The sequence below is a fragment of the Molothrus aeneus genome, chromosome 26 (genome assembly GCF_037042795.1).
Source record: "Molothrus aeneus isolate 106 chromosome 26, BPBGC_Maene_1.0, whole genome shotgun sequence".
NCBI classification, from domain to species: domain Eukaryota; kingdom Metazoa; phylum Chordata; class Aves; order Passeriformes; family Icteridae; genus Molothrus; species Molothrus aeneus.
In genome coordinates, this window is record NC_089671.1 from 104,087 (window position 1) to 131,314 (window position 27,228).

At 39.9% G+C, this 27,228-nt stretch overlaps 1 protein-coding gene across 1 annotated transcript in view; it reads left to right on the forward strand.

Moving 5' to 3' along the window:
* CCDC57 (coiled-coil domain containing 57) overlaps nucleotides 1-23,947 on the forward strand; it is a 27,227-nt gene extending 3,280 nt beyond the window's left edge. Inside the window, exons 3-11 of the mRNA XM_066565887.1 lie at nucleotides 4,138-4,300; nucleotides 5,243-5,377; nucleotides 7,393-7,579; nucleotides 8,518-8,618; nucleotides 11,922-12,150; nucleotides 12,797-12,933; nucleotides 16,619-16,741; nucleotides 17,121-17,340; nucleotides 23,163-23,947. Coding sequence (XP_066421984.1) covers nucleotides 4,138-4,300; nucleotides 5,243-5,377; nucleotides 7,393-7,579; nucleotides 8,518-8,618; nucleotides 11,922-12,150; nucleotides 12,797-12,933; nucleotides 16,619-16,741; nucleotides 17,121-17,340; nucleotides 23,163-23,386 — 1,519 coding nt within the window. The 3' untranslated portion in view covers nucleotides 23,387-23,947. The remainder of the gene's footprint in view (nucleotides 1-4,137; nucleotides 4,301-5,242; nucleotides 5,378-7,392; nucleotides 7,580-8,517; nucleotides 8,619-11,921; nucleotides 12,151-12,796; nucleotides 12,934-16,618; nucleotides 16,742-17,120; nucleotides 17,341-23,162) is intronic.
* The last annotated feature ends 3,281 nt before the right edge of the window (nucleotides 23,948-27,228 follow it).

Below are 27,228 nucleotides of genomic sequence, written 5' to 3' on the forward strand. Positions count from 1 at the left end.
TGCGGAGGTTCGTGCCGTCAGGAGGCCGGTCGCCACCGGGCCGGTCGCCACCGGAAGGCAGTGCGGTCGCACGGCATCCCGTTGTGCCGCAGGTTGTCCTTCGGAGCTCCCGATGCGTCGCCTGCGCATCTCGCGCCCTCTTCTCTCTCTGGGGACCCTCTTTCTTTTCTGTACCCTTCCTACTAAATGCCCTCTCTTGTGCTGTCCCTGAGTCCAAAGCTCCTCTCTACTGCCTACATCTAAAGGGTTTATCCTCGACAGTCTGCCTGCCATCTGCTCTTCTGTCTCAGAGCCCTCCATGGAATCCTTCCTTGTGGGCTCTGCTTCCTGCCAGCCAGTTCCCTTGGCAGTGTTGTCTTTTGCCCACACTCGATTGTCTTTTCCTCCCTCTGCGCACTTCAAATTTAGTTAATCTTTTTAACTGTGGTAGCTACCTGATCCATTTGAAACAACTGTAGCTGAAAATGTGATACTAAAACAGCAGATCTTTCAGTGTTGCATGTTATAGGCAAGGAGGCAGTACTGTTCATGAATATCCATAATAGTGACTTTTTAAAAAGTCATCTACTTCTCCTTACCCAAATGAAGAAGATGTTACTTACACTAACACTAGCACGGTTGTGGGATTTGAACATTGCCAACAAGAATCAGAATATGAACAGAAAACACTATTTTAATTAACTTAGGGATAAATGTGAAATCTTGGCCAGCAGAGTTGAAAGACCATCAGATCATTGTGTCCTTTAGCACCGTTTGTTCCTCAGTATACCTGGGAAGACCAAACTCGAATTTTTTTATACTTCTCACATCCAACGATCAGTGATTCACTTTTCAATCCTAGAGAACTGGAGTTGTCTAGATTGTTTGTGAAGAAAAATGTTATTTAAATTATGACATCCTTTAGCATAGAGATATTGCATAGCATTTTCTGATCTGAAAAATCTCTCATTTAAAGACATTAAAGAGACAGTATTTGAAAGGCATGCTTGTCCGATTTGTTTTCTGCATCCCTGTGCTTATTCAGAAGGGATTATCTGCAACCAGTGACACAGAATAATACTGTACAGTGAGAGAAGCTATATTTTCCCAAATCTCTGGAGAGAGCTGAACAGAAAAGACAATTAATTTTTTTAAGCATCCATGCTGCTTAAAAATGATGGGTTTTTTAATCTACAGAATTTATAATCAGATAAGAGGCAAATATGGAGAATAAACAACAGGAAGAGGTGGATGTGAAGCAAGTAAAGGGTTTTGCATGTAAAAGCACAGGCTCTCTCTGTTGGTTATTTTCTTTTTAACTAAAAGCAGACAAATGGGACACAGCAGCTAATATTGTTAATAAAAGAGAAGGCTGAACTGTTCCTTGATTCATCATACATATCTCAAAGAAAAGGCAAATATGTGTGCAGCTTGCAGGGTGAAGGGAATAAACACTTATTTCTGTTCTGTCTGCACGTAATTCTTGTTTAATGTAATTACTGTCTTCAGAAATAACAGTCTCTTTGGGGTTATTCTCTGCTTAAAATGGTAATTGTTATAAAATGCTGTAAACTGTGCTGGATCCAACTACATTTATAATGTAGAGATGGCTGGCTAAGTTTTAAATAATTTTTTTTAGTTACTGTGGGTGATCTGGTCAAGACTCTGGAATTCATCAAAGATTACTAAATGATTGATGTTAATGTGGTGCATATGCAAATTAATTTAAAGCCAGTTTAGGAGTTTTACATGGAGCATATCCTTTTGGGATTGGAAGGAAGAATTTGAGTCTCTTAAATCCAGCCTCTTTGCCAGGCTGAGCTGGATACTGATCACAGTACAGCAGTCATTCTTCTGATCTGCCTTGCCCTTAAGGGTTTGGGGATGAACAAGGGAGGTGCAAAAATGTATGTCTAGACTACACTGAGACAGCACTTCTGATAGACTTGGTTTGTATGCATGAGTGCTGGCTATGGGATTCAGAGTACTTCAGGTGAAGTGTAAATTTAATTTAGCAAAATCTAGCAGAATGTGAAAGTGAATATGCATTTAGCTGTTTGTTACTCTCCAGTTTTAGTTCAGAGTTTTGACTCTGTAGGTATTATATGATCAGTCTTATCTAATCAATTGCAACGGTCATTCAGCTACACAAAAACCCTGTAACAGAGTTGAAAGTAAATAGAAGTTTGCAGAACAGCACGATAGTAATATAGGTTTGTTTGGCGGTGTGACAGGCTGCAGCAAACCTGTTAAGTCTTTAAGGGATTAATGCAGAGCTTTAAAGGTTCAGTGTATCATTAGAGAACTTACTGGTCTTGATAGCAGTATCAGCTCCTCAGATTTGATCCTGACGTTACTGGTATTCTTCCACTGAATCGCAGAGAAACTTTTTTGTTGATAGCAATTAAAAATATTGGGAGAGGAGGGGAAAAGATACAGAGCTGCTTCTATTTTCAAATGTATCTAAAAGATCAGATTTCTGCTGGTCAGCCCTTGTTCTGCAAATTTTTTCTTATGTAACAGAAAATTTTGAGTGGAGGAGGAACTCAGTTACACTTAACTGGAGATCTTGCACTACTTTTCAGCAGATCCTCTATATTCTGTATGCAACTAACCTTTGGAAGGATTGTTTTGGGAAATAACATATACCGTTATAATTGGTTTCCACTAACTCATGGGGAAAGATGTTATGATGCCTGTTTCTTTAGGAAATTACAGCATCCTCTATTACTAGTTACATGTTATTGTTCAAAAAATTTTTATATGTGGATCCCTCATGCTTTTTAATGTAAATTTATTTTTGTTAGCTCTAAGAATAGTCATATAGGTCATCTGCATGAGGATTATGTGAACCTGAAACTTCACATGAAGCAAAAGATTCAAGAACTGGAAGACACTGATGACAGAAATTGGTGTAAGAATGTTGGAAAAGCAATTTTGAGTTGCTGCAGTGCCATCTAGAAATAATTTTTTCAGGTTTTTTTTTTTATTATTAGCATGTTCTGGTTTAACATTGCTATAGTTGTATAAGCTTTTTTTTTTTTGGTCTATTGTTTTATCTCTCTAAAAATTGATTACACTTGTAATTACAGTTTAGAAAATTATGTCTTGCTTGTGTAGTAGCTGTTGCTTTGCTTGTTTGACAGCTACCCCTTGTAAGGAATTGCTTAGAATATGTTTAGTAATGTGAGAGTGCGTAAGATTATTTTATGTAGTAAGCACACTGCTAAATTCGTTAACCTTGAAACTACAGGAAAGGTCAGCATCTAGAAAGCAGAGGTAGTCTTAGGCAAGATGAATAAATGTACACTGTTTATCATACTCCTAATTACAAGGTGCTTCCCCCTCGCTTTTCCTTCTTATATTCCTATATTTCCCCGCAAAAGGATCATCTTACTAACGGTGAAATTTTATCTTCAACTGTGATACCCTAGGGAGGCATTATACCATCTCTTTCTATATAGCAAACTTTAAAGAAAAACAAAACTTTCCTTCTTTGTCTTTGTATAAAAATGTATTTGATATTGGAATTCCTTTTACTAATTTACATATGAATGTGTTTAGTCATTAGAACTAGAACACTTAATTTTTGTCCTGTCAACCAAACCAATATATAATATAAATGGAAGTGGTTTTGTTAAGCAATTGTGTCTTCCACCCAACACCTGCCAATCCAAGTCTCGCTGCCCAAATCCCTTGTTATCTCATTCTCTTGTTTTCAGTTGTATTTTATCAATTTAATTCATCTAAGTAGTTTCTCTCAAACACTTTTTAAAAGACTTTATCAGTTTAGCCACTGGATAGCAGCTCACTGCAACCATTTAGTTTTCTGGAAAATCCATGGCTTCTTTATGAACAGTTTTTCATACACTTATAAAACAGGTGTTTTGAGGCAAGAATTTCACATTTGTTCATATCTTTACTGTGGTATCTTTACTGTTGTCTTTAATTTTCATGTTTTGGAGTAACTTGCAGTGTTATTTCGGGAGAATTTCACAGTAAATGCACATTCTGTAGTACTGTACTTGAGTTTGAAATGTAAAGTCTTCTAACAACAGGTGATTCCCCGCCAAGAATGACAAACAAACAAAAAATATCCACAAAACACCCTTTGTATTTACTCTGCTGAAATCAACAGCTTTGCTCTGTGTATCATAGGTCTAAACAACAACTGCCTCTGGCAGCTGAGCGAGAATGGATTCTGAAACAGAGTAAAATGCAAGCAGAACTTAACTGGCAGCAGCTCTGTGAGAATGCTGAATGTAATTGGTATCAGAAATCAGAGGATCCAACACACAGCCTATCTTCATCAAGAGAGGAGGTGAGAATTTCAAATTAACACTGTTTAAGAATCATCTTTTGCATAGAGAGCTATGGAGTTTGTCACCATGGTGTTTCTCAGGGAAATATGAGTTTACCTTTCTTTCAAAAAACCTGTAAAATTTACAATACAGTATTTCTGTATTGTGTACAGCAATTCATCAAATGTATCAGAAATCAGATTAATTTTCATGAACAGAAATCAGATTAATTTTCATGAACAATCTCTAATAGTGGCCTTTTCTCCCTTTCCATGTAAGCAAGTTGGCTTGAGAGATGTTTTTCCTTTGCCATTGTAGCAAAAGAAGAAAGATGTCTCTTAGAGCAGCCCAAGGGCAGAAAGAATTTCAGATCACAGTACCGCTTGAATTCTATCAAGGGATCAATATTAGTCCTGAAAAGCTCTTGGGTATTTTTGTGTGGAAAAAAACACCTATTTTGTGCAGTCTAAAAACTTCAGCTTCTGAAAAATTAAATACATGTTTATTGTTTAGAGACTATTAGACAATGGTCTAACAATTCTCAATGCCCAGTTGCGCTGAACTCACAGGTACAGAGGAAACACTTGTTTCTGAAGTTCAGAATGCTGGCATTTACTCTAGTGTTTTATTTTATTATTGTCTTTCCAGAATTATTCATAGGCATCAATAGCTGTAACAAGTGAACACATGAGAGAGATAAATCATCATTTTCCAGTTTACAGGAAGAAGATAGGACAATTATGCTAAATTATTTGTCTGTTAGGGCAGTTTTTAACAGAGACAAAAGGAATGTGCTTAAGTCCCTGTGCTGTGTTTTAAAGTATCCTTGATTTCCTTCTTTTTCTTTTAACTTCCTTTTTTCTTTCCCTTTCCTTTTCCATTCCTTACCTTTCCTTTTCTTTTATCCCTTTGTCCTTGAGCTACTGACATCCTCTGCCTCCCCTCCATTCCTTCCGTCCCAGGTTCAAGCTGATCTACAGAAAACAGACTACAGGTTGCATGAAGTGAAGAGTGTTCTTTCTGCTTTTACTGTTGAGAGAGAGCAGACAATACAAGCATCGTTTAATCACAGTATTTCACCTGAAGGGGAGAAACAGGTTAGACAACACTTAATGTAGACATGGATGAATTCATTCTAAGATAACAATATTATGGGCCTTGTTTCCACTGAACTTACTGTAGGCAGTTCATCTGTTTCATATGCTTCATTCAAAATATAGGCATATCTGTCCTGGAATACACATAGATTAGGTGCCATGGGCCTAATTATGGCTCTCATTCATTACTCACTAGCGAAAGGAGCAAGCTGAATATAGACAGTTGCTCCAAAATGTGACAACATACTGTACGACCGTGGCAGTCAAATGGGAAAAATGAATTTCTGGAACCTCATTCCTGGGGTTCTGTGCAGTTCAGGGTAGATTTTAAAGTTGAAAAGTTAAAATTTTAAGGCAATGTTTCAAAATACTAATATGCCGGCCGTTTAAAATATTTTTATGTCTTGTATTTGAGTATCACTAGCTAGTTGTCCTTTCATTGCTACCTCTTAAATTGCTTATACCTTAAAAAGCCATTCAAAGTTGTCATGCTGAAGGATAATGCATTAAGAGTAGAAAACTGCCTTTGGTAAAAGAGCGAAAGCAAAGTGTATGCTGCAGTGCACTCTACTGGGTCTACAGGTGCTCAACAGTGACCAGTTCAGAACATGTTACCAGAGCTTGCTAAGAAAAAGCAGTTTTGGTTTTGGTTGGTTGGGTGGTTGGTTTTTGTTTTTTCCCCGGGAATTTTCTTCCCATTTGTTGTCAGGGAGATGGTGAATGGACAGCGATCCAGAGACAAAACACGTGGCCTTGGCATACCATTGTAATGGTTCTGGGGGAGTGGGAGAAGCGGTGGGAGGGTACAGACATATTCTGTCAGTCTCTTAGCTGGGGGTGGGTAGTCCTTGCCCTGTTGGGAGCAGAGACGGTCGTGTGGTTTTTCTTCGTCTGGGACCTCTCCTGCGCAGCGGTTTTTCAACGCTGCCGTGGAGCTCCGCCTGCCGCCGGCTTCTGAGTCTGTTGCTTGCGAGAGAGAAAGGGCCGCTTCATTGACTGAGACTTCGCGGGCTGCCAGCGACGACAGAGACCAGCACAGTCCCCACGGGTGCCTGCCTGCCTGGGGAAGCCATTCCCTCCGCCCTCCTCCTGGAACCGCCGCTTGGAGGGCCCCTGAAGCTGGAGCAGCACGTCCGCCGGACCTCTTCTCTGTTCCGTAGCGGGACATCATAAGGCCCAGCCTTCCCAGCGTGTACCGGCTGCCGTTAGCGATGCCGAAGACCGATCGCTGCTGGCGTGGGTGCCTGGGGGAGTCACTCCTTCTTCCCTCGCTCTCACCCGAGCCTGCCATCACCAGCGGGGAGGTCCCGAGCTCTGCGGCAGAGTCACCGCAGCCTACAGCGCCCCTTGTCGGTTGTCGCCGTAACTACACCAATGGGGAAATGCTTGATGGGCGGGAAAAGGCTGTTAGTGGATTTTCTTGTCCTTGCTCCTGTTGTTCGTTTTGTGTTGTTTTATATATATATAGCCTAGTAAAGAACTGTTATTCTTTTTTCTATATCTTTGCCTGGAAGCCCCGTAATTTCGAATTCATAATAATTCGGTGGGAGGAGGTGATCTTTCCGTTCCAGGGACATTCCCCTCTTCCTTGGGAAATATCTGTCTTTTAAACCAGAACAATGTTATTGTCAACAGATTATCTCCAATTACACTTTCAAGAATTTGGCAAGTCAGAAAGGGGACTACTGTTGAGCCCATAAGTTCCTTAAGGGGAAGGTTTACCTGCACATGGAAGAGAGATAAACCACACCTGCAGAACAACAGTTATAACACAGAGCTCTGGTGCCATGGTCCTCTCCATGTGTACCTCCTCCTATGATGTTCTCAGTACAGCACTTCTTTCCCAGGCAAATCCTCAATAAAAAACCACATTTATTCTCCTTCTATGGTACTTGTCTCCCACATATGTTCATGGGTTGAAAGTATTAGGATCTGTGTGTGTGGTGCTGGTGTGGAGAGAATATGTGTCACTTATTAATGAAGAGTTCTTTTTGTCTTGTACTTTTATTTTCCAGATATTTCAGTATGATGATGAAAGTTCTCTGTATAAATATATCCCTGCTTTGGAAATAAAAAAGCTGCAGGAACAGAATGCCAGCCTTCGGGCTGCTATTGCACAAATGAGGAAAGAAATGGAGAGTCTTGATGAGCAGATGTTGTCTTCTCTTCCTCAAACAGAAGGCGGACAGCTTGCAGAGCAAGGTGAAACTCTTGACAAAGAACTTTAAATTCAGTTAAGGAAGTTTAGGAGTCACAGTCATAATCTATGAAGGCTCCCCAATCCATGAGTGTGTAAAAATTGTTATTTGATTGCACCATACACAAGAACACAGTGGTCTGAGATTCTGTTTACAAAACAATTATTAGTGAAAAGAAACACACACACACACACTATAAGTCACTACAAAATTACCACTAGAAAAGCAATCATGTCTGTATTTTGCAAGAGTAAAGCATTTATATGTATATTACAGAATTCCTGATAGCGAAGCCAGTAGGTAGAATGACAGAATGGCTTGGATTGGAAGGGATCTTTTAAGATCTCCTAGTCCAAACCCCCTTGCCATGGTGGTTTACAGTCCATTTACAGTATATCTACTGAAGTGGTGTACAAAAGGAGGTTCAGGGGGAACTTAATACTATCTACAACTACCTGAAAGGGAGTTGTTGTGAGGTGGGGATCAGTCTCTGTTTCCTAGTAATAAGCAATAGGACAACAGAAATAACCTCAAGTTATGCCAGAGGAAATTTAGATTGGATATTTTTAATTAAATATTAATAATTATTAAATATTAAATACTTAAGTATTAAAATTTTCTTTTTGAAAAGGCTTATTCAAACATTAGCACAACCTGCCCAGGGAAATGGTTGAGTTGCCATCCCTGGAGGTGTTTAAAAGGCATGTATGTGTGTGTGGACATTTGAAGACGTGGTTTAGTGGAGGACTTGGCAGTGTTAGGTCACTGGTTTCACTTGATGATTTTAAAGGTCTTTTCCGACCTAAATCTATGGTTTTATGATTCTGTAACTAGACAAACTAGACATTTATATGCATAAGACAGTGTTCTGAAGCAGCTCTTGCTATGAAAGCCTAAACTCTCTATAAATACATATGCATTCCTATTATACTCCTCTTTTAGGTTCATTAAACACAAACAAAATTTCAGCTGGAACCACACTGAGCAACATCAAAGTCAGTTCAACTAAGTTGGATTGTTTAGTAAACCCAGACACAGAAGAGGTATGTTGAGGTTTAAACTACCTAAAAATATCTGTATGTATGTGTGTGTGTGTAATTAAATACCTAGTGTATTATTATTGTTTGAGTACGTATTATAAATGGAAGTAATAAGTGCTTATGTGATTGGTCAGATGAGAGCCAGCAAAGATTTTTTTAGCCAAACTTACTCTTATTCTTTCTAGTCAATAAATTGTGACTAGCCAACCCTTGGCACAAGTCACTTCTGATCTTGCAAGCTAGTCTTGATGGGTTTTTTTTCCTACTTGCAAATGCTTAAACTACTGTGTGTCACTGCTTCAGGTTTTCCATTGCAAATCCATATTTTAATGCTGAATTACTTATGCTTTATATGTACAGACGCGTAGCAAATAGGGGATATGCAGGCCAAAACTTCAAGTGAATAAAATGCTGGAATTGTAGTTGATGCTGTCTTCACTGAAGTTGGACTATTGTTTCTTGCCTATTTTTTTGGTCTGCTTTATTTTTAGTTTCTCAGTACATAGCAAGCCTTCTTAGACATAGACTGAGCTGAAAGCAGTCCTGAAAATATCTTAAAAACAATGGGCAATACTTCATTTTACTTTCTTATGGGATTTTACAAGTGCTTATCATTAGCACTTTTCTACTCTTTGTCTGTGCTTCTTACATTTATTTAATAATTGCATACTAAGGATGTACTTAGGGCCATGAAGAATTGCAGCCAAAAATATTTCTACCTCAGGGAGCTCAGAATCTGTTGAGCAATAATGGTAACTAAACATAGGGGTGCAGGTGAAGTCAGTAAGCAAGCCATATAGTGATAGTTTTCTTTTTTCCATTTAAAATAACAGAGTTTCTGTGATTATAATCTGGAAATTATAGGCTCCAGCGCTAAAGAAGAAGAGGAAAGTTTATTGTGGAAACTGGTAAAAATAGCATGTAAACTTTTGCTTGTACATATATTTTTCTATTTGTCTTTTGTATCAGCTCTGAGGAGAGTTCTTCTTCCCACTCTTCTTTAGTATCCATCTTTTCAGTGTTTTCTGTTTTGTACTGCAGAATTTTGCTCTGGACATAGACCTAAAGGTTAAAAGATTTCTGAGTTCCACTCCTAATTCCACAGCTTACAGTCTGAAAAAAAAAATGTTCTGTGCAATGCTGTGGAATATTTTTCTGAAAAGTTCAGGGAAAATAAGTTAAAGCAAATGGCATGCCTTGCCCCAGCCAGGTGATGTGCTTTTGTCTTTTGATCCGGTGAAGGTGATCCACAGTGTGACAGCCAGTGGTCCCATGACTGGTCATTGCCTTCACCTTGCTTTATGTTAAGCTTTAGTATGTCAATTTGACCAACGAAGGTAGACTGTAATAATTTCACACTCACACACACACAATCACACAGAATCACTGGGTTGGAAGAGCCCTTCAAGATCATCGAGTCCAACTGAGCCCCAACACCTCAACTAAACCCTGGCACCCAGTGCCACATCCAGGCTTTTTTTTAAACACATCCAGGGATGGTGACTCTACCACCTCCCCAGCCAGGCCATTCCAGAACTTTATCACCCTTTCTGTAAAGAACTTTTTCCTAATATCTATCCTATATTTTCCTTGGTGCAGCTTAAGGCTGTGTGCTCTCTGCCAGTTGCTGCCTGGTGAAAGAGACCAACCCCACCTGACTACAACCTCCTTTCAGGGAGCTCTAGAGAGTGATAAGGTCACCTCTGAGTCTCCTTTTCTCCAGGCTGAGCACCCCCAGCTCCCTCAGTGGTTCCTGCAGGGTTTGTGCTCCCAGCTCCTCTCCAGCCTCATTGCCTCCTCTGGATGTGCTCGAGCATCCCAATGTCCTTCCCAAACTGAGGGGCCAGACCTGGACACAGCACTCGAGGTGAAGCCCCACCAGTGCTGAGTACAGGGGAAGGATGACCTCCCTGCTCCTGCTGGCCACGCCATTCCTGATGCAGGCCAGGATGCCATTGGCCTTCTTGGCCACCAGGGCACACTGCTGGCTCATGTTCAGTTTGCTGTCAGCAGCACCCCCAGGTCTCTTTCTGCCTGGGCACTGTCCAGCCACACTGTCCCCAGCCTAGAACGCTGCAGGGGGTTATTGTGGCCAAATGCAGGACTCAGCGCTTGGATTTATTAAACATGACTTTATTGGATTCTGCTCATCCTTCCAATCATTCCAGGTCTCTTGCAGAACCCTCTTACCTTCCAGCAGATCAACACATGCTCCCAGCTACTTGTGTTACTTGCTTTTATACAAACCGCTAGATATGTGTCAAAGTGCAGTTTATTTTTCCTTTCACTTTGGTGTCTTAGAATTTTTAGACTCTAGTCCTGCACTAATTTCTCTACCTTTCTCCCCCATACTCTTTGTAGGCCTGCATGCTTTCTCAGTAAGTTCTCAAGAGCCTTCCTTTTAATGGTAAAACTATCCAAAGAAATAAGAGCATGGGAGTTGCATGGCACAATAAGGCAACAATGGTTTGGTTTTTTTCTCAGTATGGATAATAGCTTTCAATGTGTACTTCTTGAATCATAGTGTTTAGGGTGGTTTAGTTGAAAACTGATTTGGATTGCACAGTTAGCTAGTTTATATGTAAAAGAGTAAACATTCCAATGAGTAATTGTAAAACAATTTTAGTGCATGTGATACATTTAGATACTTATGGCAATGTGTGAAATATAAAATCATTATAGGGAGTTGACTGTTCAGTGAATGATGACTATTTAAATGGCTATCAAGAAGTCTTCTCTGAGGGGGCTGAAAGAAGACAGACAGACCTTGAAAAACAAGGATGCGATCTTTTGGGTATATACCTTACCACTACGTGTATGTGCAGGTGGACTCAGGTTGACAAAAACAAAACACTGTAGAATCTTTACTTTTCAGTAAATGTTTTAAGTTATATCTACCCCCTTTTGTTTTTATGTACAAATGATAAAACAATGTACACAATGATTAAACAAAGAAGGATTTGTAGCAGATTGCTATTTGGTATGAAGAACTTTTTTCCACATTTTGTCTTAAAATTAAGTGCTTTTTAGTTAACAGTTATACAGTGTTTATCCTATGTGTATTATTTTACGCTTACAGTTGACAATATCTGTGGGAATGTCTCAGGCTGTTACAGTGTTTTGCTCCACAGTTTAATTTGCCCTATACAGCTAAAAAATCTGGAAAATGGGCCCGAAAAAATGAACTGTAGCCTTCAATTTTACACTTTTTCTTCAGCTGACCTCTCAGGCATATTTGTACAAATCTCTGAACCTGCAGACCGCATTTTCAAAATATTTATTATAAGCATTATCTGTTTTATTTAGGGTCCAGAACCCAAAGTTCTTGAAGAAAATATGGTCAATTTTGGACAACAGCTACCTGATGTAGGTACTGGTAATGGTTGTCAATATAGTGTCAAACACACTCTACAAGGAATGCAAAATAAACTCAAGGAAGCAGCAAGAAAAATTTCAATTCTGAGCCAAGAAAAGCGGCAGCTGATTGAAATGGGAAACAGACTCAGGGCAGAACTTGGAATGGTGTTAAAGGAAGGTAAATTTATTCTAAAGAAAAGTGCTAGCTTATATATTTAGAATAAAATGGACAGAGAATCAGTTCATCCTCTGAGCTGGAGAAAGCTAGGCTTCATTATGAAAAAACGGTGCTGGACCTTACTGATCCTTGATCTACATAGCTCATGTGAGACTGTGGTACTAATCCTTGCAAGTAAGATTATCCTGTGATAGGAGATGCTAAGATAGAACAAAAGTCTGTGTAGTGACTTTTGCTGATAAACATCTTAGATGAAGAACTCTCTGGTGCCTCGATGTCAGTGTGGGAACTGGAACTTTAAGACTTTGTTTATGAGCAGAAAAGAGGTATTGCATCTCTTGGAATAAAAACTAATGCTTTAGGAAAGTGGAAGAGAAAGCAGAATAAGTTTACTGTAAAGTAAACTTGAATTAAAAGTATATATAATGTAAAAAGATTTCAGTGTGGATATCTAAGTTCCATGCAGAGTTTTTCTGGCAATGAAATAAAGGGAAAAAAGCATGAGGCCCATTTCTGCATTTGCAATGAGAAGGCCTGTGTTCTGTGGTTCATTTATTATCTACTGTAAACACTTGCTGGAAATGCAATGTGGTTGACAAAATATCAACAAAGAATGCCTTCCTCAGTATATTCTCTCTTTTTGTAGGAGTCTGGCATCCTGTTAGCTCTAAACACTGCACAGATTGTGTTGCCTCTGGTAGTCTTCTTCCAAGAGAACTTGTCAAAAGAACACAGTGTCAGCTATCAGTTCTAAAGCATCTACAGCACAGACTCACAACACAGGTAATTATATGCTGTTTAAAATTTAGCGATAATAAGCCATTAAGCCAGTTCTGATTCCATTAATATTAAACCATTAAACCTAAAATTCTGCATTCAAATTACCCTGACTGCGTTTAGCTCAAATCTATCTTTGGAAGATTCTGTAGAATCATTGCATATCTGGAGCTGGAGGGAACCCATGAGGATCTTTGCACCCTGATGTCACACAGGACAACCTAGAAGTTAAGCCATTTAAGTTAGGGGCATTGTCCCAACTGTTTTTTGAACACAGAAAGGCTTGGGGCCATGACCACCCCCTGGGGAGATTGTTCCACTGCTTGACTACCCTCTCAGGGAAGAATTGTCTGAATTTTCCCTGATGCAGATTTAAGCCATTCCTCCACATCCTATCACCAGACACAAAAAAATCAGCACTTCCTACTCTCCCATCATGGAAGGAAGTTATAGAGAGCAATGAGGTCATCTGCCAGCCACTTCTGTTTTAAGCTGAACAAGCCAAGTATCCCCAGCCACTCCTCATAAATCTAGCCATCTAACCTTTTCACCATCTTTGTTGCCCTCCTTTGGACTTTGTTTCTAATATTTTTATATTCTTCTCATATTGTGGAGCCCAAAAGTGCACACAGTACTTGAGGTAAAGCCATATCAATGCTGAGCATAGTGGGACATTAGCTTCTTTTGGCCAGTTAGCTGTGCTGTGCTTAACACACTGAAGACACAGCTGGCACTCCTGGCCACCAGGATGCACTGTTGGCTCATGTTGAGCTTGCCAACAATCAAACCCCCAGATCCCTTTCTTCAGGGCTGCCCTTCAGCCTCTTGTCCCTCAAATGTATACAGTCCATGCCTGTAGTCCCAGGTACCGAATCCAGCTTTTTTGCTCTCATTAAATTTCATGCAGTTGGTGATTACCAAGCATTACAGTCTATTGAGGTCTCTTTGTAAGGTCTCTCTACCCAGAAGGGAATCAATGAGTCCTTCTCATTTAGTATCATCAGCCAACTTAGTGCACACTCAACTCATTCATCCAGGTCATTGATCAAAGACTGGAGAGAATTGACCCTAAAATCGAGCCCTGGCAAACACCATTAGTGACTGGCCACAAGCCAGATGGTTCCCCATAAGTTTAAAGGGTTTGGGACTTCAAAAGTAATATTTTTAAACCTGATCTTCAACCAAGGTATTTCAGAAACAAATGTATTTATGCAGTGTAAATGCAATCCTAAATTACAAATTTCGTAAGGTTTTTTACTTTTAACTGAGCAGGAAAGGCTGTTTGAAGGATTTGCACTATGTTCTAACATAAACTTTAAAATGATTAATCAGTCAGGGTATTTCCAAATACTCACAGTGGTGGGATTTTAAAGCACCCATGTCCAAATAACTGTAATAGCACCTTTTCCATTTATAAAAGCAAGATATATAGTTAACCTGTCTCATATATTTTGTAATTAAAATGCAACCTTTAATAGTTAAATTGCAGCTTTTATCAGAGAGACTAATGAAAGAAATCCTGGCCTCCCTAGTAGTTAGTGGCAGACCTCCCAGTAACTTCGATAGTCAGGATTTCACTTGTACTTGACTTAATTGATCAGCAGATTTGTTCCTGTGAGAATTGAGTCAGAGCAGTTGATTGTTGTTGTAGTTTTGAAGGCAGTAAACAGTGTTCTTTTAGAAAGGGTGAGGTTGTTGCTCTGAGGTATAAAACTCCAGCAGAATTATTAACCAAGTTTAGCTGGGGAAACACTTCCTCTGGGAACCACTCTGGGCAAGTTGTTCCAGGGTTTGGTCACCCTCACAATAAAGAAGGCTGTCATTTGGTTTGGGTTTTCTTCCCCCTTATATTTAAGCAAGGTGTCCTGTACTTACCTTTTTGCTCATTATTCCTTGGTCTTCCACCGTATACCACTGAGATGTCTCCAACTCAGTCATCTTTATCTCCTTATAACATCCTCATCAGATGCTTATACATGTTGAAAAGATTAATCTGTCTCTTCTGGAGACCAGCAAGGCCAGCTGCCCCAACCTCTTCTTCTACATCCAATGTTCCAATTCACTGATCATCTTTTTGGCTGTTTGCTATTTTGTGGAATGCCTCAGCGTGCTTGTGTATTTATAATTTTTTCTGTATGCTTGTGATCATCTCATAAACCTAAAGTCGCAAGTTTGGCATCCTTTGTTCACTTGAACTTTCAGTTCTCTGTTTCAGAAATAGTGACCTGTTTATTAAATGCTAACACTGGAAATAATTTTTACAAAGAAATTCAGGTTCAGCAAACCACTTGAGGAGACCTCTTGTGACCTGCTTGTTTCATCTGTGCACTGCTGGGATTAAGGTCTGAAAAAAAAATTGGCTAAATGGTTATACTAAACATACATAAAAGTGACTTCCAGATCTGGGCAAAATTACCAAAATTCAAAACCACTTTTTTTTTCCTTTTCCACCTCTTTAATTATTCTTTCTTTCATAGCTCGCCTTAGAACTTTGCTGACTCTCAAATTAAGACCAATGAATAGTCATATCCGTCCATCCCAATCTTCTCTTGCCTTATTTTTAATGAGCAAGATACTGTGTTTGTATTTTTCTACATAAATCGTGTCTCCCATGTTCTGTTAAAAATCATTAAAGATGATTCTTACTTTTGTAAGAATAAATAGATTTTTAAAATACAGTATGACTATGGCACTTGGAGAGGTAGAATTTGACTGTGAGTTGCCAGATGGTGAGCTAAACGCTGGGAGTAGTAGTTCAACCTCTTCAGCTGATGGGTTGCTTGGAGGTCATGGCTGAAATGGCTGTCATTGAGGATCTTTCCACCTCTGGAACCTTTGAGTTCATCATTTGTCTATACTAGAAAGGATAGCCCTTCTTACATCCAAGCTCATACTCTCATTCCAGGCTGCTCTTTACTCAGAATATATCTGCTGAGGCTTCAGCTCCTACACAAAAGCTGAGCTCCAGGTTGACTTTCCAAAGAATACTATTATTCTAGTTTGGGTGTTTTGATTCTAGGTGATCCTCTTACTGGCCAGGCTACATTTGCTCCTGCATTCCAAGATCTTTATCCTTATAAAAAACCAAGAAAATTTATTACTGTCAAAGCTACAGGAATTTTACTGTCAATTACTTTATGTGATGGGCTCACGTTTTGTTTCTTTGGTCTTAATTACATAGCAGAAGACTTCGGTGTTTATTTGCATCTCCTTTGACAGGGCTGAAGCAGTTTTCTTTTCATCAAATCTCACTTTAGTTGCTACAACTTGAAAGTTGGTGAAACTTTGAAAGGCAAATTTGTTCATTTTGGCTGCTGACGATTTACTTTTCCATAGCTGCTTTATTTCAGTTGGGGTTTTAGGTATTGTTTTGGAGTTTTTCTTCTGTAATTTTTCTTCTGTAATTTAATCACAGGAAAATATGAAAGTGAAGAAGGACCCTGATGATGTAAGCTTGAGCAACAAGCAAGGTGATAGTAAAAGCACCAGGAAATGTAGATATTGAACAGATTTGATACTAGGTTTATTATAAAGATAGTTTGACCCTGTTGATCTGAAGAGAACAGAATTTCATTTAATATTATTTATAACTGATTATTTTAAATCTAGCAGTGTAACAGCAAACTGAGCTATAAGGATGTTAGTTTTAGGGAGCATGAGTTACTTGTGTTAATGTAATATTTCACATTAGGAGCTGCAGTGCACAAGGCAACAGCATCCTTCAAGGTTCTCTTCTCTTACTGCCTGCTCTAGCTTAAAGGAAGAAGAAGCTCCAAGCAGCTGTGGAGAAGAAACAGAATTACCATCCAGTGAGGTACAGTGCAGTTTTATGATCAATGTAATTCACCCTCATTTGGCTTTTTCAATTTGAATTGCTGAACAGTCATCTCCTCAAAGACTTAAAAACCTATGTCTTTCTAAATGCATTGTCTTTTTTATGCATTGTTCCTGTACAAAATAGTATTTGTTAACACTAAATAAACTAGGGTTTCTCAATCACTGCTATGATGTTGTAATTAATCTTCTTGTACAACCTTTCAAAATTAAAAATAATAATTTTCTTTTGTCTTGCCTCTTGCCGAAACCCTCTTTCTTTCCAAGTCCAAGATGCCACTATGAAATGTAACCAATTTTCTGATCTCTTTGATGTGAAAAGTATGTATGTCTGTAAGATTGTGTTTGAATTTGAACAGGTTTGGATAGATTTCTCTATTGAAAATCATGGGCCAGATACCTTCTCAGCAACAAAGGAAGATACAACCACAGAGATTGTTCAAACTCAGCTGCTCAGTCAGAGTCCTAGTCATGTCCAACAGGTTCAGCTTTCTTCATCTAGAATGCAAAATTTCTGTCAAATTTTAGATACGGGATCAAGCCATTCTCTACTCAGTCCTCGAAAGAACACCGGCCGGGGTAAGCCTGCTTTGTAAAGTAGTCACAATATTTGCTTCTTCTAGAAATGTGGAATTACGGTGGATTCTGTTGTCGTTCACTAATTCTTTTACATACTGCTCCTGAATGAGTTACTTGAAGGGAATTTCACGGTTGCCAGCAGAAGTAAGAATTAAGAGGAATGTCTATATAGCTGTCTGGTTTAAATGCCTTCATTGCAAATACTTCTTCACTGTTTTAAAGTACTCCTGTAGAATGCAAATTTTGTTTTGACATAGTCTAAAACTTAGCTGGGGCAGATATAAATATGTCTGTTTGAGAACTGTACACTCATATTCATATGCGATTAATCACATACAGGCTGCAGGAACTGGATTAAGGGAAGTGATTTGTTCCCCTAAATTTGACACTTGTGAGGCCACTGTGTCCACCTTTGGACCCTGTTGTACAAAAGTGTGACAAACTGGAGTCCAGTGGAGAGTCACTGAATGGCTGGGGCATGGGAACACATTACATGAGAAGAGGTTTAGAGAACTGGGTTGTTCAGTGTAGAGGAGAGTAGGTGAGTGGTCTGATTGGTGCTTTTTGACTCTCCGGTGAGGGATTTTGGAGAAGACAGAACCAGACTCCTAGAGATGCACAGTGAAAAGTGGCAAATGGACACAAGCTGTGTCAAAATACATTCTGAGCAGGGAGTGATAAGCACTGTGACATTTCACCCACAGGTCCTATCCAGCCTATGTTACATCTATTTTTAAACCAGTGTATGAAGGCAATGAACCATCTTTAATAGCTCACAAGAAAAAATAATACTTAAAAGGGCTTTCAAAATGAAGAGTGGATTATAAGTGTATTTATTCACAACAGCAGTGCATTGCAGGGACAAAGTAATGTGCATTGACAGACCTGTAGGACTGGAATGGACATAGTGCTGACATTCATGATTCTCGTGCTGTTTTTGTGAGTCTAGGACTGAAATAGGAAGAGCATTTCAGGCCAGGCCTATATTGACAGGATAAGCAAAAGGATAGGATGTCTTTGAAACATTACTGATAGTGCCATGCAGTTTCGTGCTGTTGGATGTGTGATGCAACAGCTCTGGCAGCCTTACAAGGACATCAGTTTCTTAATGTCTAGAAATTTCCAGCCACTGTTGCAAAACCTCATGTAGATTTTCGGGGATCCAGAAATAGCAAAAGGGACAGAGGATACTGCCAACGTGGAACAAGTGAAATGTGAATCAATAAGGGATAATATTTTCCTAAGACCAAGTTTAATTTGATCTCTGCATCCAGATTTATATGAGGCATACCACAGTGGAACTTCTTACTCAACATGCAGGCCCTGAAATACTGCATTGCAAGAATACGATTTTTAAACAATCTATTTTGCTGCTTAGCTTTCTCCTCCAGGAAAAGGTGTCCTTAATTCCACTGGACTGAATTCTGTATTTCAGAAAAAAAATTATGAAAGCAAAATCTTTCTCTTTTTTTGGAACAACATCATCTTAGAAGCATTATATACAAAATTTTCAAATTCTGCTTCTGCTTCTGATTTTTAGCAGAGGCTTGTATTATTTTTCAGGCCTGAGCTATGGAAATTAATTCGATCTTTCCTGTTTAAAACCACTCACTTGAATTTAATATATTCATTAAATACATTGTTACAGTGGATAGAACTGTCATTGAGACGGAGTGACTTGGAACTGGGCTTTCAGGTACTAGTGACGCATACAGACACTTGGAAGCTCAGTGGCAAAAAATGATTTGCAGCAAAGCATGCAAGTTAGTTTGCTTATTCAAACCTTTTTTTTTTTCCCAAGTTCAACTCTGTCCAAATTGGTAACACCAGTAGATGTGTTTTGTGGGAATTTCTGGTGAAACGAATTGTAGCTTGAAAATTATTTTTCTGAACCTGTTAAACAGTTTCATTTTTTTCATGTTACATGTACCAAACAGCCTACTGGCACTCAAAATGGTTGGCATGTCAGGTAAGCCCTGCAATTTGCTGTATTTCCAACCTATTACACAATGCAATGACTAAATGTGTTTTGAAGAGTTAATGACTACATCTGAATTACTGAAGTGGACTGTTATATACTTTATTCATTTCACCATCAAATTCAGACCTTGTGTAAGCTTCCAAGCAAGTCAAAAGTCTATGAGATATTTTAATTTTCTCTCTCCTTACTCTACCTGCTAATTTTCAGTTTACTGTAAAAATTAGATGGATTTCATAGCTTGTATGTTAATTCTGCAGATAAGTAGAAGGAAGATGTTTAGAAGGATCATAAGTCCCTTCTTCAGGTATTTTTATTGTTCTGTATTATTGAAAGAAAAAGAACCTCCTAGTGATAGACAGATACAAGCCATGATGATATTAAAAGGCTACATAGGATGCATAGGCTGTACAAATAAAAATACACCTCTGTATTTCTTTACTTTTTAAATGCTCTATCCCAGAGTTTGAGAGCAAGTGGAGATTTTGATTGGTGATCCACATCATATGCACCTTGAATGCTGACAACAAGCCACCCTCAAAGGAAAGTAGAGCCTTTTTTGATTTTAGAGTAAATGTTAGGCAGGAGGAGGGGAAGATTTGTAAAATATTTAGAAAATGGAAATGCATTTTCTTCTATTTATCTTGATAAGTTTACTATTCTATTTGCTATTGAAGAGACCAGTTTTTCAGAGGGGAAAAAAGCAAACATCACCTATTGAAGTTCAGCTGTAATACTGCATTTAGCATGAAGCCAGTACTGTGAAGGGTTCTGTGTGGTACTGTGTGAAATGCTCCTTATCAGCTCCAATCAGCTACCCTTGGGTTAGCAGAGGCTGGGGTCAGTGCAGGGGGATTAAGGGTCTAAGGCAAGCTGTGTCCCCACTAGTCATTTGACTTATACATATTTAGTATAGATGAAACTTTGTATTTTCACATCCCACAATACATTTTTGAGAAACCCCACCACCACAAGTATTCAGAACCCTGTCCTCAGTTTAATAATTTGGGTTTACATTGTAGCCTAACAAAGAACAGGAGCGAGCTGCTTTGAGGTAAAGTAACTTTTTTTATTTACTACTTGAGTTTAGATAGGGGAGTTTCTTGTACTTAATTCTCACTGTAACTTGTGAGCTCTGTCATCTGAAATTCCACACTTCATGGATCAAAAGTTATCTTAAGTGTTTCCACACTAGACAGAATTTCAACAGCTTTGACATCACTGACAGTTCTAAGAGCAATCCATGTGGGTAAAAAGCTGGCCAGAGAATGAATCTGGTAAAATATTAACAAACAGAAACAGTGCTCTGGCTCGGGCTTCATTCCAGCTCCAATCAGAGAAAAACTCATGATCTCTTTTCTGCATTACGTGAAACTTCATCTTTGAAGTGTTTCACAAATATTAACTAATGCCCTAGCTACATTTTCTTCGTTTCTATGTTCTTCTCCTGAATAGGAACTTGTTTGAGTTGGTGTTCCTTCAGAAGCACTGTTAGCCATAAGCAAAGATCTAGTGACAAATTTCTTAAATGAAACTTCCATATGACGAAATTTCAGTTTGCCTATACAACATGCCTGCATATATCTCTTTTATCCTGAGGGAAAAAAAATCTATGAATGTTCATTTCTGACTGAAGTTAGCACACATCAAATGGAAGATATGTTAAGCATTTCAATACACTGAACAGTTCCATTTTCAAAAGCAGTTTAGATGCTTAGCTATGATCTTGCTAGCTCTGGTCACCACGGTCACTTCTGAAGTAAATTGCAGGCTTGTAAATTAGGTGTGTTTTTTCATAGGTGCGCAAACCAAGCTACAGCATTTAAAGAGTATTTCTAATTCTGGGTACTGATTCTTTATCTTTTCCTAATTTTTGGAACTAACCTTACAAGTTTGTGGTGGTTGATTTTAAATTTCTGTGTTAGTACACATTTTTGACAGTCCAAAACTTAAAAATAGCCATGTAGAATGCTTGTATTCTGTGCTGTTGTTCCAAATACCTAACTAAGAAGCCTTTACTAGTTACAACTGTAGTTTCTCTACTAATGACAGGAGACAAGCATACAGAAGTCTTCACAGGAAGGGATGCATGTCATGCATTGGTGCTTGGTTACTTTGCCTTTAGAATTACACAATTAGGGCCTCCCACATTAATTTATGAAAGTCATCCCCTTGGGTGAATACAAAAGGCCCTTGAAAACTGAGTATTTTAAAAAACAGACTGTCTGTAAGCAGTGTTAACTGTGTGCTATGGAGCACTGGATCTGCTCATTCCTGTTATTTAGACCACCCACAAGAAGTAGTATTATTCTACTGCTGTTCCTGTTCAAGACAGTAATGTTCGAAGCAATACCTTTCAGACACTGCTGCCTGCACTTTTTAGAATGGTTGATGTTGTGAAATTCTGCTTTCTTATCTGCCAGATGTGGGAGAGGTATTCTAATGATTAAAGTCCATTTCCCATGCAGGAAAATACACCCAACGATCTTCATGGGCTCAAGCATCCTCTTCCATACCTTCTACATCTGTAGGAAACCACTAGGTGGCAAGCTGAACCACAGGATGTCACATCCACAGCTCAGGAGTCCACTGAGCTTTGGTCACCAAGCTGATTCAGTGCAGAGATCACACACAGGAGTGAACAGCTGGTTCAAGCTAAGCCAGTGTATAAAAATTAGTTTGAAAAGTGTCGTGTTTTGACATTAGCCACAGTGTCATGCTTGGCACAGAGCTATAAACCTTCAATCGATCAATCCATTCCGTAATTCAGGAACATGTTGTATTTCCTTTTATGTAGAATTTTGTTTAGACTTCCTACCATGTTCAATGGACTTTAAAAATTTACTTTCTCCTACTAGTAACTGATCTTTGTGCATTTGTGCACCTTTTATTGCTGTGATTGAGTAGTATCTGGGACTGCAGACTGATGCTTATAAAATTAAACCAGTACAGAATACTCTAGAGTGTGTCATCACAGGTTTATTATGACTACTTCTGCTGTCTGCTTTGTCTCTCCATAGAAAATCTGAAGTTAAAGTCTCAATGCCTTGAAAAATAAGGGTTAAGTGCCTGGAGCCAAACACCTGTAAATATTACCTATAGTTTACAGTGAATAATGCGAATGAACAGTTCCACTTATCTTACCTAAAGAAACCCATGATAAGACTGAAGTTCAGTTAGTTGGAGATAATAATTTTTGGAGAATTATGTGAGAACTGCAAGATGTGCTCTGACTGGTATTAGGACCAGTCCCACTGCTTCCTAAACAAAGATGTTTCTTTTTGAGTTAGTCCTTTTTGTAAAGACAGATATTTTAGATAACAAAACCAAATATTTACATACTAAATGCTTTCCTAAATGAAAGAAGATTGAAAAAAGACCCAAAAGATAATGGTAGCTTTGTCAAGCCAACAGAGTTACCTCTGAGTCTTTTATATTGTGCATATCCAAACACATTTTCTCAAAATGGAGAGAAAGGTAAACTTGTAAAATATGATGTTTTAAAACAGCTGAACAGATAGGTATTGCTTGACTTGAGCTGTTACACTGACCTTCCAGCTGTCTTCCTCTCTTAAGCAGTCTGATGCTCATGGAGAATGAACATGTACAGATGAAGGGGGGATTGAACAGAAGATACTGTGTTATACCATCAGTATGGCAAGCCTTAATGGACTGTTCTGGGCTCCTACAGAAATGGTCCTGGTAATGTAAGATTTTGACAATGTGACACTATGGCAGCAGTATATTTAGAGGAAAAGAGTAAACCAGCTCTCTTCAACTATTAAATCTCATAATTGAATACAAACATAACTACAAAGTATTTTTCTGTCTGTTTTTTGAGCAGGGGAGTTTGAAGTTGTACATTCAATCAAGCAATCTGAAGAATTTTGGCAAAATGTCAAAGCCAAGGATAAACTTGAAACATCAGCCGAAGATTTGACAGTCAGAGGAACAAGGCTGGAAGTTCAGCAGAAGTTAAAATCCAGGAGTTTGTTTTGTGCTCATCTATTAAAACCAAAAATCTCTTCCAGCATGACAAAAATCCGCAATTACAATATTAAAGACTGATTTCTATGTTGTCAGCATGTTGTAGGTTCACACTTGCTTTGAACTTACTTTGACATCTCTATATCAGGTCTAATTATCAGCCTCGGTTTTGTATGTCAGATTGAGATATTTGCAGCCAGAAGAGAGAATAAATACCCTGTTTCATACAGTGAAGCCTAAAATAAAGGGTTAATCTGTGTGCATTATGAGGTTACAGTCTTCATTGTTGATACTGATTTACTTTAATTATATATGTTAAGATTTTCTTGCATCATGGATTTAGAAATGCTCAGTTAACACATAGGTAAAGCCTTGTGCCTTCAGGCAGGACTTGCAGGACTTCAGCAGATGTTTTGTTGAGAAACCGTAGATGTGATTTAAGCTTAGAAGTGGGATGCCTCAACCTACTTGTCTTCTAAATAACAATGCAACCGTTAATCCTGTGCAGCTATCTTTCCACTTGATAGAAAGGGGTTTCAAAAGATTGCATCTGAGTCTGTATTATTTTTCATCTTCTGTAGCTCTTTCCACTTGTTCAGAGAGCATGAAAGAATATAAAATTAAATTTCTATTGTCACACCAGTGATTGTATTTTCCCTTGACAAGAGATTGTATGGACTTCAAAGCAGTGAGAAACACTGCTACAATGTTAGAATCATATATTCATAATAATACAGACATGTTGTAAGAAGTAAGTCTTAAAATAGATGAAACTAGAAGAAAACTTGAATGAGTTGTGATGTAAGAAAGGATAGCTATGTAGTAATGATCATACCAGGACACTAATACAAGTAATCAGTTTATTTTTGTAGCATTTCCAGTAATGATGAGCTGTCCTGGAACATTACAGAGATGAACTTTCCTATAAGTAAAGGAAATGCACATGAAAAATTCAATAAAAACCTTTTAATTGTGGGGATGGTCAAGCACTGGAACAGATTGCCCGGATGGGCTATGGAGTCTCTGTCTATGGAGATACTCAAAACTCAACTGGACATGGGCCTGGCCTGACTGTTCCAGGTGACCCTTGAGTTGAGGGCTTGGACTAAGTGATGTCAAGAGGTACCTCCTTCCAATCTAAGAGATTCTGTGATTCTGCAAGTGGTATCACCAAAGTGAATAATACTTATCAGTTGCTGCTAAATATATAAAATCTAAAAAGGATAAATGAAGAAGAGAGCTACTTATGCATGAGTTGGTTTTTTTTTTTGTGGAGTGTTTTTTTATAGAAATGCTTGCCTGATACACTTTACAAAGAGGTGTTCTCTTCAGCACCTGATAATATGCTGAAGAGCATTTGAGAATTTGAATAATTATTTTGTACTACCTGCTGAAAATATTTTGCTTTAGTGCAAAGGTGCAGTTATATTATAATCAGATGCTAGAAATCTGCAAGAAATTTCGTGAGATGTTGCTAAGTTAATATAAGGCCTGAGAGACCTTGTGAGCTTCTTTCTAAACATTTTCATTACTCGAAAATCCTGTCATTCGATTCAACATTGTTCATAAGCCAGGACAACATGATGCACTCCCTTGAACCAGGCCCTGAATGAGTTCTTTCTGTAGCACAAAGCATAGTGGTTTCTAACAACTACAGGAATTTTGGCCCAGATCACACCAGTTAAAGCACTCACTTGTTATTTCTAGAACTCAATGTGTAAATTCCAGATTTTATAATAGCTGTAGATCATCCTGAAAATTTTTTTGTTATTTACATGTGTAATATTGACCTACAGAGATGCACAGTAGTTCGGTGGTATGAGATTCTGTGCATATGTTAAAAGCAGCATAAAAGCAGTTTGTTCCGTGATATTTGTAATACTACATCTGAACCTGGAAAACATTTCTCTTTATTCCTTACACCGTGGGTGTAAGCTGATGGGCTGCAGACTTCAGAAATGCCGTTGTGTAGGTTTGTATGCAGGTTTCTGTGGTTTTTTGGGGTTTTTTTGTTTGCTTGTTTGAGGGTTTTCTGTTGGGTTGTTTTTGGGGAGGGGGTTGGTATGGGGTTTTTTTGTTTGGTTTGGGTTTTTGGGGGGTTTTTTGGTTTTTATTTGTGGTTATTTGGTGTGGTGTCCCACTTACTCCCCCTCCCATGTCAACTGGCATGCCTGTTCATGCAGACCTCTTGCCAGTAACACAGCTTTAATTTATTCAGTTTCCCTGAGAAACAGGTTTCCTTAAGTCAACTGTAGGTAAGGAAAGATGATAGCTGGGTTGTTTCATTTTATTTTACTTGTGGTAGAAAAAAAAGTAGTTGAGTTATTGAACAGAGTACATCTGAGAACATAGCATGTAAGTATGAAAATTAACAAAATATGCATAATAATAAATAATATGGACATACTGTGTGGGGCAGTTGTGCTAAGGGAGTACTAAATACAGCAGGAAAATTCTCATATATTTCTCTTATGACCATAATATTTAAGAAACTGGGCACTGATTTCTAAGAAGCAGATTAGAAGAGTGGCAGCAAGGTACTACTGTGGACACTATTGAATTGTACAAAGAAAGGAATGCCTACAAAGAAGAGAATTCAAGCAGATCACGGAGTACTGAAAAGGTAAAAGAGGACATTATTTATTGCTGTCCTTATCAAAGGGTTAAAAACCTGTTATGTTGAGGAATATATAGATAAAGGCAAAAAGTCTGCCCGAGAAGGTCTAAATGGAGCTGTATTGCGAAGCGGCAGTGCAAGCGCGACCCGGGAGCGGGGCCTCTGCCCAGAGCCTGTTCAAAGCCATGAGGGAGAGACAAGGCGGGGAGACTTTCCTGCATCCCCGTGTTCAAGCCCACATTTGCCGACCGAAAGGCTTTTTTGTTTCGGAGAGGCAGTCGTAGGCAATACAGAAGAAAATTGAGATTCGTTACTGCTCGTGCTTAACCGAAGGAGTGCAAGTTAAGGGAAAGTGGATGAGAGGTGCCCACACGCAGAGCGACCCGCCCCGTTCCGGTGGGAAGGGGGGCGTAGCAGGGGCACGGCGGGGAGGGAACCTCTGGCGCCCGCCCCCCGCCTCCGGACTCGCTCTGCTGCCGCCAGTCAGGGCGGCGCGACGGGCCTGGGCACGGGGCAGCGCATCCCTGGCCGGCGTGCCTGCTGCCCTGTGGTAACCCCGGGACCGCGCTCCGCCGGGGTGAACGACCGCCGCCGCCGGAGAGCGACGGGCGCTGCTCGCTCTGCCGGCGGCCCCAGCCACCCCTCAGCCGTCACCACATCGCCTTATCGCTTAGCAACACCGCGCGGGCCCGCGATTGGCAGGGCCGCGCCCCCGCCCACGTGCCCCCGCCTCCGCATTGGGTGCCGTCCCGGGATTGCGCGTCCTGCCCCGCGTCCTTTCCCTTTGTGCGCCGCGGGTGCGCGCGGGCGCTGCGCGATCCCACCGCGCTTGGACTGGCGCCCGCCGAGCCTTCGCCTCAGTCGCCGAGCCACGGTGCCGGCACGGTGCGGTCGTACGCCCCACAGTGTACCTACCCGCGGGGAGGTGGGAGAGGGACACGACAAGGTCCGCGCCCACGGGGGGTCGGCGCTGCCGCGTCCCCGGCCAGGCCAGGCCAAAGCCAGGCACGTCCGCAGCGCCTAGTCTTCCACGGCCTCCAGTACGGGGCGGGGCAGGGCGCGAGAGCTTGGCCCGGTGCCCGCGGGCAAGCGGGCCCGCCTGTGTCCGCCCCGGCCTGGCCAGGGTCCCCTCCTCCCGTGGAGCGGCTCTGGCGGACAGGGGTTGGCATCACCCCGGGTCTGACCGGGGCGGCCCTGCCCCGGCTCTCATTGGACTGCGGCGAGGCGTAAACTGTCAGCCCATGTGGCGTGGCCGCTGGAGGTGGCGACTGCTTAAATAGGAGTGGGAGCTAGAGGGAGATAGTGA